This window comes from Myxocyprinus asiaticus, chromosome 30, assembly GCF_019703515.2.
Source record: "Myxocyprinus asiaticus isolate MX2 ecotype Aquarium Trade chromosome 30, UBuf_Myxa_2, whole genome shotgun sequence".
Classification (NCBI taxonomy): domain Eukaryota; kingdom Metazoa; phylum Chordata; class Actinopteri; order Cypriniformes; family Catostomidae; genus Myxocyprinus; species Myxocyprinus asiaticus.
Genome location: NC_059373.1, coordinates 1,943,106 through 1,960,504, shown reverse-complemented (window position 1 = coordinate 1,960,504; position 17,399 = coordinate 1,943,106). Strand labels below are relative to the sequence as shown.

Genomic DNA, 17,399 nt, shown 5'->3' with positions numbered 1-17,399 from the left:
AACAACTACACAAAAACTGCAATATTTGATCCCAGTGCCATTAAAGCATAAAATCATGAATTCTGTGATATTATGCTTTCATTCCGGAGCCCTGGCTTCAAAATTTACATTTTTAATATTTTCTACCAGATGGCGCCATTTTCTTCATGTTTAGCCTATGGAGCAAATACATGCTTTTCCCCTATTCTCTGTTTGCTGTATTATAGAGCACTGCAGGCCAATTGAATAAATGATGCAGCTAAAATTGTGTGTGTGTTTTGTATGTGTGTACTGAGAAATGTGTGTGTAATAAACAACAGTGGCATTATGTAAACAAACTGGCATTTAAAGGGTTAAAATCCTGAAAATGAAAGAATATTTGGTAGTTATGATCAGGACTGATGTTGATTAAAAACTCATTGAAAATGGAAAATAATAATCACAGATCATTCTAACTTTGACCATGTGATCAAGGAAGAGCGTGAATGCAGTCCCCTACTATCAGAAATTATTCAGTCGAGATTCCCACATTTGAGGAATTCTCAAAGGTCAGCAGCAGTCTGAGTGCAATGACTGACCCTCACCTTGAGAGACCCACCTTCATGATCATGATGATCTCCTGTCAGGTAAGTATGAAGTGAAGAAGATCAGACCAGTCACTCATTCTTTCACTTGATGGTCCTCATTTGGTTAAATGTGGTTCTGCAACTACACAATTAATTAAATAAATGTCCGAGAGCATCTGCAACATCAAAACACAATCACTGACGATGATAAAACCTTAAAACATTTATATCGACTGATTAAAAGAAACAGTTCAATCATCTGCATCTTTACAGATAAAAATTAAACCCGCAAACTTTCATATCAACTGCAAAATCACCTCAGAAATAATTATGTACTGCTGTTATCATCAGTTTTGTAATGACACATTTCATGCCTAGGCAATATTTAACTGTCCCTAATCATGCCTAGGCAATATTTAACTGTCCCTAATCAATATTTAATCGTGCCTAATCAATATTTAACCGTCCTTAATCAATATGTAATCGTGCCTAATCAGTATTTAATCATCCCTAATCAATATTTGACTGTGCTTAATCAATATTTGACTGTGCTTAATCAATATTTAATCATGCCTAATCAATATTTAATTGTCCCTAATCAATATTTAATCATATCTAATCAATATTTAATCATGCCTAATCAATATTGAATCATACCTAATCAATATTTAATATTTCCTAATCAATATGTAATCGTGCCTAATCAATATTTAATCATGCCTAATCAATATTGAATCATACCTAATCAATATTGAATCGTGCCTAATACATATTTAATTATCCCTAATCAATATTTAATCATGTCTAATCAATAGTATTTAATCGGCCCTAATCAATATTTGACTGTGCCTAATCAATATTTAATCATGCCCAATACATATTTAATTGTCCCTAATCAATATTTAATCATACCTAATCAATATTTAATCATGCCTAATACATATTTAATTGTCCCTAATCAATATTGAATCATACCTAATCAATATTGAATCGTGCCTAATACATATTTAATTATCCCTAATCAATATTTAATCATGTCTAATCAATATTGAATCATACCTAATCAATATTTAATTGTGCCTAATCAATATCTGCTGTTGAATAAATATTGATTAAAAATGACTTAAACTAAAGGTTGATCTGAAAACTTGCTTTAATTCTCCATCAACATGACTGAATATAAAACATGCATCTTTGTGTTATTTGAGCTTTAAGGATGAAAACTTAATTTCTCAGTCTGATGCAACACGTCCCTCATCAAGCCAAGAATCGACTTTTCACTGGTTTTAATCAAAATTCAACAAGTTTACAACCATTTCTCAACGTAGATTCGACAAAATTAAGTAAACAGTTTAAAATCTGAAAATACTTCCAAGAAACACTTGAATCACATCTCTACCCCATCAAAAGTCATCTCAACTGTCCCGCTCATGAATATTAATTAGATCATGCTAATGCTGACTGGATTTCTAATTAACATGAACACCTTCTCATGCACGTGATGAAACTGCTGAACCATTTGCACCAGAACTGCCAAAATGAACATCTGCATTAATAAACCCAATTTAAACGGATTTATTTCGATTTATACACACCGACAGAGCTCAACCTTCATAATCGAACTGAATAATACAAGTCTCAGTCATTTTAGATGTGTGTTTTACTTACAGCGAAAACAGGGAACCAAAATAAAAGGATTTTCAGGAACCTTTATTTGGTGAAAGGTACATGACTGTAACATTTCTGATATTTAACAGGAACCGTTTTGCAGGTTATCACAGGCATGTTTGTGAACTGCATTCATTTTGTTGATCTGTCATTTATTTTGCACAACGTAGAACTTTACATTTCTTCTGCATGTGTGATATGAAGCTCTATGGGTTTATTGAGGATTAAATACACAGAAGCACAGCTGACGCGCAGCTGTTTTCTTTCTGACTTTCTCTGACTTGCTTTGGCTTTTATTGTAGAGTGCATTAATTCAGCTTAATTCCCAAAATTCCCAGTGGGAACATGCCATGGAGCTCGTTCTCCAGAAACAGGCCATTCAGACATTACAGATAACCAGAGCTGAACCGGGTGATCTGAACTCCGAGCGGAGGACTGTACAGCATCTGTTCATAATCTCTAGTCATCATCATCATCATCGTCTGATGAAGAGCCGAGGTGATCCTGGCGGTAGCAGTGCGCGAGGTTGCGGAGCTGCTCCATAGCTTCTGTGAGCTCGCCGAGTTCAGGCCCCTGAGAGAGGAAACTGGGGGCCACGCGTCGCAGGTCCAGCGCAGCACACGCTTTCTGCAGATCAGACAGCAGGACACCAACAGCTGGACTGGACTGCAGAGACGTCAGGACAGGAAGACCAGAGACTGGCTGAACAGCAGCTGATTGAGACACAGAGAGGAGTTAAACAGGGACAGGGAGAGACTCCAAAACACAACAGGTGTTAAAGCACCAGAGGAAAGTTCACTCACTGTCAGGAGGTACAGACTGGTTCTGAAGGAAACCTTGTGGACTCAGAGCTGGACTAAACATCTGTGGGAATGGAGGAGTGAGTTTACTGGGGCTGGACACCAGCTGAACTGCCCTACAGAGAGAGAGAGAGAGAGAGAGAGATAGGACGCAATCACATCTGTGTGCTAAGATGCTGACATCAGTCTTGAATAGGGATGTCAAAATAACTGGTTCTTCAGTACCAAGTCAATACTAAAATTCAAAAGATACCAGTATTTACCCATTATACTGAGCACCAACTAATTTTGGTTCCCGCTGTCTGACTAGCAGGTGGCATCTTGCCGAGGTATTGGTGTAAATACAGTCAGTAATGTACAAAGTGAAAGTAAACAGCGGGACATTCGATTTGTACCGAAAGATCAGATCTGTGCATTAGGACTTTCAGTGTAAATAGACATACAAGTCAGCAGCAGGTCTATATTAATTAGGGCCGTCAATTTAACATTAATTTAGTGCAATTAATTATATGAAAAATATAATCTAGTCTAAAGTATACTTCGGCTAGACTTGAGAACTGAACGTGTGTGGACATATCAAAGATCACCTTAATGCAGTAGGGGGCAGTCAGCGCAACTCCAGCTGTACAGTCAACACGCCTCGTCAAACCAACGAGCATGCAGCACTGACTTTCACAGACGTGTTTTTGTGCTCAAAGACAGCTGGACCGAGCACAACAGAATGCAGGGATCTCGAGACGCGTTTTTCAGAGTTTCAAACCATGTTTAAGTCAATACAGCGTCCAAAAACAGCGCTTATGAGTAGAGGCGCTGAAAACTAGTGAGATGCAACATAACCAAACTGAGACCCTCTAAAAGCATCCATCTGACACACGAGTGCATAGACCAACAATTAAAAACAGAGCAGAGGAGGGTTGGGAAATAAAAGGATTATGTTTAATTGTATGGAAATAAATCAAACAATATATTTAGACTTTTAAAGCCACTTTTTGGATTGTCTAAATGCTTTAGATTGTCCAATGCCACAATATTATGTTATGTATTTAAATGATCTGAATTATAATATTTATTAGGCCTATATTAGCCCTAGGTATTATATTTACATATCATAATTTTAATTATTCTAAATTAACCTTATTTGGGGGCCTTCTCAGTAAATACTGGTACGTGATTAAATGCGATTAATTAATCGAAATATGATGTAATTAATTCGAATAAAAATTGTAATTGATTGACAGCTCTAATAAAATCAAACAACAATATTAAGAAAAAGCCAAAACCATTAACAGCGCTTGGCTGGATAACTTTAGTAGCTGTAATAAATATTACATACATTGAAGACTATAACAGTGATTTAAGTAGTTATGTTACATTTAATCACCATTTTCAGTTTCTGAATGTTTACTTGAATACTACCTAAAAATACTTAAAGCCCTGTTTTCTTCATTTGAATCTCGTATCTGTTGTTTTTAATGAGTTGATATTGAATAACTGACTGTTTACTTGTCTTGAAGAATACTTGAAACTAGAGATCGACCGATTCGAGATCGAGATTGCCGATTCCGATAACTAAGGTGATGGAAAAAGCAGATAACCGATTAATCGGCCGATAGTTTATAAAACAGATTCATAGAAATGTTAAAAAAAGTCTTTCCTTACTATGACGGGCACAGACACAGAGGCTACAAGAGTCCAAAATGAATAAAATCCCAGATGTAGATGATTGTTCAACCAAAATCCCAATAATAATCAGAAAAAAATACGATTTGATGCATAATGCGGGACTTTTAGCTATAAACCAACACAGATTACACCCTGGACTCTACTTTTGAAATTACATTTAGCTCTATATTTAAATTATTCACAAGATGTGACATTGGAGAAATGATGTACTGTACGTGCTGACGGGGCATGTTTCCATTTAGTTTTTTTTGCATGCCTTCGCTTAAATTTAAAACACTTGATCATGTAATCGAAATAACGAAATATTCATTGAAGTGAGGATAAAAATATGGATGAATATTGTCAATGATGAGAGATTGATGAACACAGAGTAATAATAAAAAAATATTGCCAACTATCGGCACAGATTTTTTGCCGATAACCGATAGTTCCAAAAAGCAACTATCGGCACAGATTTAATGCCGATAACCGATTGATCCAAAAAGCAACTATCGGCACAGATTTTATGCCGATAACCGATAGTTCCAAAAAGCAACTATCGGCACAGATTTTATGCCGATAACCGATAGTTCCAAAAAGCAACTATCGGCACAGATTTTATGCCGATAACCGATTGTTCCAAAAAGCAACTATCGGCACAGATTTTATGCCGATAACCGATTGATCCAAAAAGCAACTATCGGCACAGATTTTTTGCCGATAACCGATTTTTCCAAAAAGCAACTATTGGCACAGATTTTTTGCCAATAACCGATTGTTCCAAAAAGCAACTATCGGCACAGATTAATCGGTAAAACCGATATATCAGTCTACTTCTACATGAAACAACGTTTAATTAAATTACAAAACAGTTAGTGGTTTTGAAATTGCGATGAATAATATTTGTACCAACTAATGTAAATATGGTATCATGACAACCCTAGCACCTTGAGGAGGTATTATATACATTGGAGTGTGTGTATTACTCACATGAGTGTTGATGGGTAATGTAACCTGACGTATGTTGCCAGTACGTCCTCTCCAGAGCGTTCAGAGTGCAGAGGAGTGGACGGCTCTTTCCCCGGGATGATAGGACTGCGACAGAAAGAAAAATACCACAACTAACATTTTCACAATGGACATACAATAGCAACAAGCCACACTCATTACAACGAAGAGAGCACTTATAAGTCAAGAATGCACGGCAGTCGGTTGGGACTTGATTTTATGCATCAAGAATTGATTAGTTGGTGAAACGTGTCACTACATGGCAGGCAGTTGAAAAATAAGAGTGATTGATTGACATCAGCTGAAAAGGAAAATAATTTTAAAGGTGGAGCAAGTTATTACATTATGAAAGATTACACATATTTCAATTTAACGTGTAAAACAGATCTACACATTAATTGGATATTGTTGAATTCAAGTATTATTTTGGTTGGGAAAGTATATACAGTATATCTTTAAAACTATTGATCTTGAAGTTTTAACTCTTCATGCACTAAAAGTGTATCTTTATTACAGTTACATGTTAGAGAGATTGACAAGCGTTCAAACAGGTAGAAAATACATGTTGGCAAAATTAGTTCGCTTTTTAATTGAGATTGATAAAGGTTTTCTTTCCACTGTAAAATATCGACATTTAAATTACTTTATTTATGTATGATGTATAGTTGTGAGCCTTTGTGCAAATTACATATAACGGTTGGGACTTTCCTCTAAAGTTTAAAGAGAGTTTAGTTTAACACTTTAAGTGTTATTAATAATTTAATTACATTTTTGGGATGAAAGAAAAGCTATTTGGTTAGTGGTCTAAGAATCATATATATGATGTAATCTGTGGTTGTTTAATTGTATGTATGCTATTGTTTTTAGGTTATTAATTTTTTATTTTTCGATTTGCCCAATTCCCAATGCGCTCTAAGTCCTCGTGGTGGCGTAGTGACTCGTCTCAATCTGGGTGGCGGAGGACGAATCTCAGTTGCCTCCGTGTCTGAGACCGTCAATCTGCGCATCTTATCACGTGGCTTGTTGAGCGCGTTACCGCGGAGACGTAGCGTGTGGAGGCTTCACGCTATTCTCCGCGGCATCCACACACAACTCACCACGCGCCCCACCGAGAGCGAGAACCACATTATAGCGACCAAGAGGAGGTTACCTCATGTGACTACCCTCCCTAGCAACCGGGCCAATTTGGTTGCTTAGGAGACCTGGCTGAAGTCACTCAGGACGCCCTGGATTCAAACTCGTGACTCCAGGAGTGATAGTCAGCGTCAATGCTCGATGAGCTACCCATGTCCCTTATTACTGTATTTTTTTATATTCTTTGATGTTTATTTTTCTGTTATATGTGCAATGTATGAATAAATAAATAAAATCTGGATTAAATAATGTAAATAATGTAAAAGAGTGTTATAAAAGTCTCACCTGACTAAGCTCTGCCCCTCTAACCCTTTCAGAGTCACTGATTGGCTAAAACAGCGTCCGTCACCAAGCTCAGGGCAAGCTGATAGGGGTTTCCATGGCAACACGTCAGCAAAAGCGTCCAGAGCATCTGGGAGACAGCTGCCATGCATCATGGGAAACGGAACAGACCCGTAAGCTGAAACGACCTGGAAAACGAACAGATTTGCAAAAAAACTAAAATGATCAGCAACTGTCTAGACAATAATGTAACTGACTTTGATTTCATTTGAAATGGTGAATGTTTTAACAATGTCAGAGGGAGATTTTCAAACTTAGGGTGCAAAAATGATCAACAAATCATAACGTGACTGCAGTCGGTATGTTAAGTGATTGAAGCTAAATTAATCACAGAAATATGACAAAATAATAGTGGTAATACAGTGCTGCCTTGCCAATACTGAAAGTAAAACATTCTGAACGAAGATTACATGACACTGAAAATTCACTGGTGAAACTGACCTTCCTTCCTGAGACAGCCAGAGCATCTGACAGCTGCCACATGGGGACGCGGTTCTGTCTCAGTCTGTACGACGCTGTCATGGTGTCCAACGCCAAAGCTAAAACAGCGCTGGAGTGATACCACAGCGACGGCTGAGAGAGGATGGGTGACAGGTGGAGAGAGAAATCATTTAAAAATGAATTTTACAATACACTAGATCATCAGATACTTAAAACTAGGGCTGTCAATTTAGCACATTAATGATTTAGTGTGATTAATTATATAAAAAATAATGCATTAAAAACATTTGTGCAATTAATCATGCCCTTCTGAACCATGCATAAATTCCATGAAAAAAAAGTACATATTTTTCTACCATTGGAGCAATTAAAGTACATGTTTTTATGAGCCGCATCAGCAGGGGGCAGTCAGCGCACTTTAAGAGCAGTCACAGAATGAGATGAAAGACAGAATTATTTTAACAGAATTAAAATAATTATTCTAAATAGATATTTATATTTTGCGGGAGTCCCGTGAGTAATTTCTTTCTCCTGCTCCCCGCGCACACGTGTCTTCTCGGCCGCACCCGCACTCAGCAATCAAAACTTGTCCTGGGGGTCTGGGTATCTCAGCGAGTATTGACGCTGACTATCACACCTGGAGTCACGAGTTCGAATCCTGGGTGTGCTGAGTGACTCCAGCCAGGTCTCCTAAGCAACCAAATTGGCCCGGTTGCTAGGGAGGGTATAGTCATATGGGGTAACCTCCTCGTGGTCGTGATTAGTGGTTCTCACTCTCAATGGGGGTGTGGTAGGTTGTGCGTGGATCGTGGAGAATAGCGTGAAGCTTCCACATGCTGTGAGTCTCCGGTGTTATGCACAACGAGTCACGTGAGTCACGTGATAAAATGCGCAGATTGACGGCAACTGAGACTTGTCCTCCTCCACCCGGATTGAGACGAGTAACCGCACCACCACGAGGACCTACTAAGTAGTGGGAATTGGGCATTCCAAACTGGGAGAAAAGGGGATAAATAAAAAAACTCCTGTCCCGCAGGAGAGCAGGCCTCCACTTGACACAGCGTCCTAAAAAAGCGCCATTTTTGACGCTGAAAACCAACGAGATGCTTCAAAAACATCCATCTGACGCATATGTACATACATCGACAATTTAAAAAAAATAGCACAGTATTCCTCTAACTACTACGACTGTAGGATTTGATCAATGGTTTGGGAATAAAAACGAAACTATATTGACTTCCAAAGCCACTTTTTGTGTTGTCTTATCAATGCTTTACTTATCCTGACTGACACAAAAATACAATGTGAATATCTGATTATGTATATTATATTTATAATCATTTAATATTGAATTTGGGGGCTTTTGCAGCTAATATTGATATATGTGATTAATTTGATGAATTAATTTGGCCTTTTTGTATTGATTTAAAATGATTTTATGACTCCCTATAATCTTCATCTAACAAGAAAGTGATAAAAACATCTCTTTTGTTGAAAAGAATGATGGACTCATTAGAAAGGTAACTGCTTGAGTGTGTTATATGTATTTATAATTTAAATGTACTTATTTTTATTGTAACTTTATTAAAGTGCCTTATTCTTAATCATTTATTTATTTTGCTGTTTTACATCCCCTGTACTGTCTCTGTGTTCCAAATAAAAGCATAAAAACGTCGTGTTATTGAATCCATCAAAACTTTTAATCAATTGACGTCCTACTTAAAACATTTACAGATTCCAGTGAAAGAGTCAAACGAAACAGACTTACATCATAGTTGATCAGGGGGAAAGTGGTGGGTGGAGGCGGCCGTCTCCCCAGTCCCCCCCTCAGGGTCAGAGGGCAGAAGAAAGAGCTGTGATTGGCCATTTGGACAGTTCCTAATGCGCAGTTTATCATATGGTACAACTCCTTTATTGAGCTCTGTCGATTTGAGAAAAATGTCTTTAAATAACTTCAAACTGCTGCGTATGATAGAAAACATGTGCCCTCATAAAGGTCAAAAATACCCCTTAAAAAAATCTACTCCAGGGGGCAAATAATGCCTTTTAATGGGAAAATGACTGACACTGTAGAGTACTACAAGTTTAATAAAAATAGTGAGGCATGCACAATGTTCGCAATAATGTTTATGTTTGTTGCACGTTTATATTTGATGATAAATAAACTGCTGTTTAGTTCTAGAACAGTTGAATCGTCTCACCGTGTCTGGATGATTGACAGGAGCCACGCCCCATGTGAGGATGCCGCGACCTCCGTAAGAGTCCTGCAACAATTCTGTGACCTTTGACCCCAAGCCTGAGAAGCCGTCAGCAAGATCACACAACACCTGAAAGCCCTGAAGAGAGAAACAGAGAAACAGAGAGATATTTCATAGCACAGAATGTTCAGATATCTGTGGATATAATATCAATAAAAGAGTTTGTGTGGTACTGTTGTTTTTCTAGTTTCATTTGCATCATGAAGGCAGTTCTCATGGTTACCTGCAGATAGTCACATTCTTCCACAAAGAAATGAAGCCGATCTTCCAGATCTTCCAACACTGGACCCTGTAAGAGCGTCTCCCCCTGACCGAACGCTTCCAAACGCTCCGATTCACTGAGGACAACACACACACACACCAAATGACATTAGTACACACATGTACACACACACACCGACAGACGTTAGTACACACATGTACACACACACACACACCGATAGACCTTAGTACACACATGTACACACACACACACACACACACCGATAGACCTTAGTACACACATGTACACACACACACACCGATAGACCTTAGTACACACATGTACACACACACCGATAGACCTTAGTACACACGTGTGCACACACACACACACCGATAGACCTTAGTACACACATGTGCACACACACACACACACACTAAAATACAATATCAATCCAAATCATTCCAATCACTTAAAGACTCCATGAAATGGTCTGACAAATGCAATTTTCCCGTGTTTAAAAAAGAAAACTGGGACTGCATGATTGAAACGGATTTTCATTTTTCTTAGAAGTCAATAAAAAAGTTTCTGTTTACAAACAAAGGCTAAGCAGCAGCACTTCCTGTTTCTCTTTGCACCCGAGAAAACAACTGCTGTCAACGAGCGAACTAAATATTGAATACGTCAAATGTAAGTCGACCAATAATTAAAGCAGCAAAACGCATATTGCATTTTTATTTGCATATTTTCAGGCTTCAGAAGTGTGTGAGGACTAAATAATACACCTACTGAATTTTGTCATTAATTCAAAAGTAAACGTACATATATTTCTTCACTATAAAACATGATTTGCTATAAGGCTATCACAGTAAAATTCGAAATTCGCAGCACGTATGATGACAAACATTCTTGGGCTGAAACGAACGCAATGCAACAAATTAAACAGAACGTGAGCGTCTCGAGACGCATTTGAAAGGATGAATTTCCTTTTCAATTGAAAATCACGCTGCAAAAACAGCGAGACGACGCAACCATCAAAGACGCATGATTACGTAGAAAAAGACGGACGCGTTCCTTTGCACAAACATTTGTGCACATAAGAAAAGTCATCAATATTTTTGGTCCATTTTGTCAGTGTTTAGAAGTACACTAGCATAAAGATGACCACAAAGCAAACAAACATCAACTAAAAGCAAACTTTGGTATTTCCATTAAATGGTTGAACTGGTTCAATTTCAGAAAACACATCCAATAATGTGATATTTGATCTCCTCACCCGTCATGATTGAACTGGTTAATGACAGAAATGGTGCGAGGATGGAGGTGGATTCTCAGGAAATCTGACCACACCCTCACACTTCCCTCCAGCCTATAGGATTTCTGTATCCGCTCCAGCCTGCTGTTCACCGTCTCCACGGCAACATTCGCTCCTGTGCTGGTAACTTTATGAGTAAAAGAAATCAAATTATATTTCATGTTTATTTGTTATGTTGCTACAACTTCTCAAATAATAAAAGTTACAATGTTTATTATGTTGGCTTGACAAAGCTTTCAAGCTACAGACACCGAACTCTGCAAAGACCTTAAACTATATCTTTTCTAACTGATCAGACTTACCGTTTCTGCACAGCAGATGATCAAAAACAGGGAAAATCTCATAGACTTACATCCATCTATCTATCCATCCATCCTCTCTTTCTAAACAGGCTAATGCACCTAGCAACATACTAATGATAGCTTCAATGATTAGCTACATGCTAAAACGTGTTAGCAACACCTAGCTACATGCTAAAACATGCTAACAGTGGATGGCAGCATACTAGCAACACCTAGCAACATGCTAGCAATGCCTAGCTACATGCTAGCATTGCCTAGCTACATGCTAAAATGTGCTAGCAATGCCTAAAAACATGATAGCAATGCATAGCTACATGTTAAAACATGCTAACAGTGGATGGCAGCATACTAGAAACACCTACCAACATGCTAGCAATGCCTAGCTACATGCTAAAACATGCTAGCAAGACCTAGTAACATGATAGCAATGCATAGCTACATGCTAAAACATGCTAATAGTGGATGGCAGTGTACTAGCAACACCTAGTAACATGCTAGCAATGCCTGGCTACATGCTAAAACGTGCTAGCAATGCCTAGTTGCATGGTAGCAACAAACAGCTACATGCTAGCAATGCTTAGCTACATGCTAAAACTTGTCAGCAATGCCTAGCAACATAATAGCAACACCTAGCTACATGCTAAAACATGCTAACAGTGGATGGCAGCATACTAGCAACACCTAGCAACATGCTAGCAATGCCTAGCTACATGCTAAAATGTGCTAGCAATGCCTAACAACATGATAGCAATGCAAAGCTACATGTTAAAACGTGCTAACAGTGGATTGCAGCATACTAGAAACACCTAACAACATGCTAGCAATGCCTAGCTACATGCTAAAACATGCTAGCAATACCTAGTAACATGATAGCAATGCATTGCTACATGCTAAAACGTGCTAACAGTGGTTGGCAGCATACTAGCCACACCTAGCAACATGCTAACAATGCCTAGCTAGATGCTAAAACGTGCTAGCAATATCTAGTAACATGATAGCAATGCCTAGCTACATGCTAAAATGTGCTAGCAATGTCTAGTAACATGGTAGCAATGCTTAGCTACATGCTAAAACGTGCTAGCAATGCCTAGCAACATGATAGTAACGCCTAGCTACATGCTAAAACATGTTAACAATGGATGGCAGCATACTAAGACCATCTAGCAGCATGCTAGTAATACCTAGCTACATGCTAAAACATGCTAGCAATGCCTAGCAACATGATAGCAATGCATATCAACATGAAAGCAACACTTAGCTACATGCTAAACATATATCAATCTTAGATTATCTGATCTACCTACAGTAGCTGGTTGTTTGTCTTAGTGTAATGTCTGTATAAACTAGAACTTTTAAAAGTTTAAACTTTCAACCAAGGCATTGTCACTCCAATATCAACGTTTGTTATCTAGTTAGGCTTTGTTACCGCTGCACACAAATCAAACAAATTTGCTTTTCGATCTTTAGGACTGACTCTTCACACATTTCGCAAGTGATGAAACCTGATGTAGTCTGTCACTGATCTCTTTTAATTCACTTATTATATTTATGACAATTAATGGCTGTTTTCCCATTCCATTTCTCAGGTCAATCTCACCTGAGCAGCGCTCCGTCTGAGCAGAAGGCCAAGAGAAATTTGATTCTGCGACTAAACTTCCTGTCTAGATTAAAGAAACACAGAGAATCTTCAGAAAGCGTCACTCTCAGATAATAAAACACTCAGCAGTCACACTTACATCTAGCATGTCCAGATCTTGTAAGAAAGAGTTTTTGGTGGGTGGGTTTGCTTTATGTGTCATAATCTGTCCTTCCCTAAAAGTGGAAAGACAACTTCAATAGTTGAGTTTGTAAAAAAGCAAATAAAGACACAAACATATTCTGAACATGTAGACACACAGATACATGTACATATACAAAAACACAAACATGTTTACCAGGTAAAGTTTGTTGCTTCATTGTCTGTGTCATACAGACTGCCTTCTCGCCTCAATGTTTGAAGACTGCCTGAAGAAATTAACAATAAATATTCAGCAACGTTCAGATCTGTGCGTTTACTTTGTACTCACTCTTAATAATGTTTCATTAATAAATCACACAAGAATAGAACAACAGTCGGGCATAATCTGATCAATGCACGTTTTTAAAGAGTGTATTCTTGTTCTCATAACTATATGCGTCACATGATCCCAGAATTATTTAGGTAAATATCTAAAGACGCTGTCTCTGGGACAGTCATTCGTTTCTATAATGTAGAAAGCTGTCCTAGAGGTTAAGGGTCAGATCAGGATGATGACCTTTACCTTTGAGGTCCATGGCGATGAGTCGGGGAGTGTAAGTCACGTGACCGCACAGAGTGAGACCCTCCCTAAACAACACGTCACTCTGCAGCTCACTCGCCAACACATCTGGGTCATAACACAGAGACGCATCCTACAGAAACACACAGACAGACAGATTACACAGACAGACAGATTAGATAAACAGACAGATTACACAGACAGACAGACAGACAGAACACAAACATTAGACAGACAGACAAGATAGACAGACAGATTACACAGACAGATAGACAGACAGAACACAAACATTAGACAGACAGATTACACAGACAGATAGATTAGATAAATAGACAGAACACAAACATTAGACAGACAGACAGATTAGATAGAGAGATTAGACAGACAGATTAGATAAACAGACAGATTAGACAGACAGACAGATTAGATAAACAGACAGATTACACAGACAGGCAGATTAGATAGAGAGATTAGACAGACAGATTAGATAAACAGACAGATTAGACGGACAGACAGATTAGATAAACAGACAGATTACACAGACAGGCAGATTAGATAGAGAGATTAGACAGACAGATTAGACAGACAGACAGATTACACAGACAGACAGATTAGATAAACAGACAGATTACACAGACAGGCAGATTAGATAGAGAGATTAGACAGACAGATTAGATAGACAGACAGATTAGATAGAGAGATTAGACAGACAGATTAGATAAACAGACAGATTACACAGACAGACAGATTAGATAAACAGACAGATTACACAGACAAACATATTAGACAGACAGACAGATTAGATAAACAGACAGACAGATTAGATAAACAGACAGACATATTATATACAAACAGATTAGACAGATAGACAGACAGATTAGATAAACAGACAGATTACACAGACAAACATATTACACAGACAGACAGAACACAAACATTAGACAGACAGACAAGATAGACAGACAGATTAGATAATCAGACAAATTATACAGACAGACAAACAGAATACACAGACAGAACAAAAACATTAGACAGACAGACAGATTAGATAGACAGACAGACAGACAGACAGATAAATTAGACAGTCAGACAGAACACAAATATTAGACAGACAGACAGACAGATTAGATAGACAGACAGATTACAGACACAGACAGACAGATAGATTACACACTCACACAGACAGACAGATTAGACAGACAGACAGACTACACAGACGGATTACAAAGACAGAGAGATTAGATAGACAGACAGATTATACAGACAGACAGATAGATTACACAGACAGACAGATGGATAGACAGACAGACAGACTACACAGACAGACAGATTACACAGACAGACAGATGGATAGACAGACAGACAGACTACACAGACAGACAGATTACACAGACAGACAGATGGACAGACAGACAGACAGACTACACAGACAGATAGATCACACAGACAGACAGATGGATAGACAGACAGACAGATTAGATAGACAGATAGATTACACACAGACAGATTACACAAACAGACAGACAGAACACAAACACTAGACAGACAGAGAGATTAGATAGACAGACAGATTACACAGACAGACAGACTACACAGACAGACAGATTACACAGACAGACAGACAGATTAGATAGACAGATAGATTGCACACACAGACAGACAGATTACACAGACAGACAGAACACAAACACTAGACAGACAGATAGATTAGATAGACAGACAGACTACACAGACAGACAGATGGATAGACAGACAGACTACACAGACAGACAGATTAGATAGACAGATAGATTACACAGACAGACAGACAGACAGATTAGATAGACAGACAGACTACACAGACAGATTAGATAGACAGATAGATTACACAGACAGACAGAACACAAACATTAGACAGACAGACAGATTACACAGACAGTCAGACAGAACACAAACACTAGACAGACAGACAGACAGATTACACAGGCAGATGGATAGACTACAGTTCTTGTGATTCATTCTGCAGCTACAAATGATCATGATCACAATGGTTTCCCCCACAATAAAATAATTAACTCAATTATTGTTACTACTGTTAAACACATATGATCTTGGGGGCTAACACGTGTTTAACTGTACTAACAATAGTGTTTATTTGGAGGAAACTGGTTCCCATGGTAACTTTTAGAAAGGGTGCACCTACACAGCAATCTGTACCCGACTAATTACACAATAATGACAGGTCCATCGACGTGATATTTGGATTATTACAGTTTAATAACGTTATAAATTAAAGTCACCTGTAAATTCCACCAGTGTGTCCCGATAAAGTTAGAATAATGTCCGAGCTGGAGTGTGACTACCTCCCTACACAGACTGCTCATGATGCGCTGTGGATTTTAAAACATCTTAAACATTAATTGAGTAAAAACTGAACGTGATCTTCTTCATTGTGTGTTCGAGAAATACAGAGCAGTTCACACGCCATCAGTGACAGAAGAACTTCCGTGTGTGGGCGTCACTTAGAAAGTCCTCGATTGTGATTGGCTGTTACAGCTGACGGAGCGCGATGATTGGTTGTAGTAACTGATAAATTAGGTTGTGCTGTAGTTTGGTTTCAGCGTGCCTGACGCGCACATGTGTCGCGAGCGCCGTAAACAACATTTATAAACACTGGATGTTCTCAAAAACATGAGTAAATCTGTATCTAATAGTTTATTTATGTTTATCTGAGACATAAATAAACTATAACTAACATATAACTAAAAATGCTGCATAAGTGATTTTCATATCAGAACAACAGCAGAAGCGACAATCTGTTATGATCTGTTTCTGTGGGTTTGTGAAAGCTGAATTTGTCTCGTCAAGGGGTTTTAATCTGTAGCAAAGGGGTCTGTATAAAAATTGTTAAAAAATGAAAGTGTATATATATATATATATATATATATATATATATATATATATATATATATATATATATATATATAATTATTATTATTATATTGACAGCCCTAAAACAAATATATTTCTATATTTTTTTTAATAAAATATATGTAAAAATATATATTGTATTATGTGTTAATATATAAAATATTATATAATATACATATCATAATATTACATATATAATATAATATATTTTGTATTTTAATTATATTAATATATATATATATAAAGTATGATATGTAAAAATATGTATTTGATAAAACAATATTTATTTTCTATTACTTTGGAATAATTATTAATAATTTAAATAATGTACACAATAATTAATAATATTTAAATGTATTAACAATAAAGTCATAATGTTTATTAAACTATAAATGTATTTAAAAAAATCAACAGTATCATTATTTTTGACATGTTTATATAAATTTTGCAAAATTGTGCAGTTTTGCAGCTAAATCTAACTAAATTTGATTAAATTGGGGCATTTTTTATCTTTA

The 17,399-nt window shown here is 37.4% G+C and overlaps 1 protein-coding gene and 1 non-coding gene across 2 annotated transcripts; both read right to left on the bottom strand.

The window, feature by feature from the left end:
- Positions 1–449: 449 nt before the first annotated feature.
- Positions 450–613, bottom strand: LOC127421667 (U1 spliceosomal RNA). Its single transcript, XR_007894034.1, has one exon. It is a non-coding gene; the product is annotated as a U1 spliceosomal RNA (small nuclear RNA).
- A 1,627-nt stretch (positions 614–2,240) lies between these two features.
- LOC127421504 (protein misato homolog 1-like) lies at positions 2,241–16,455 on the bottom strand. Its single transcript, XM_051664593.1, has 14 exons — positions 16,254–16,455; positions 13,978–14,107; positions 13,612–13,681; positions 13,414–13,489; positions 13,275–13,338; positions 11,337–11,502; positions 10,082–10,196; positions 9,802–9,936; positions 9,369–9,521; positions 7,601–7,732; positions 7,103–7,287; positions 5,666–5,770; positions 3,017–3,129; positions 2,241–2,926 (listed from the first exon to the last, which is right to left on the bottom strand). Exons 1-14 carry the CDS (start codon positions 16,335–16,337, stop codon positions 2,673–2,675), a joined length of 1,782 nt encoding a protein of 593 aa, XP_051520553.1. The 5' UTR covers positions 16,338–16,455; the 3' UTR covers positions 2,241–2,672.
- Between the last annotated feature and the right edge of the window lie 944 nt (positions 16,456–17,399).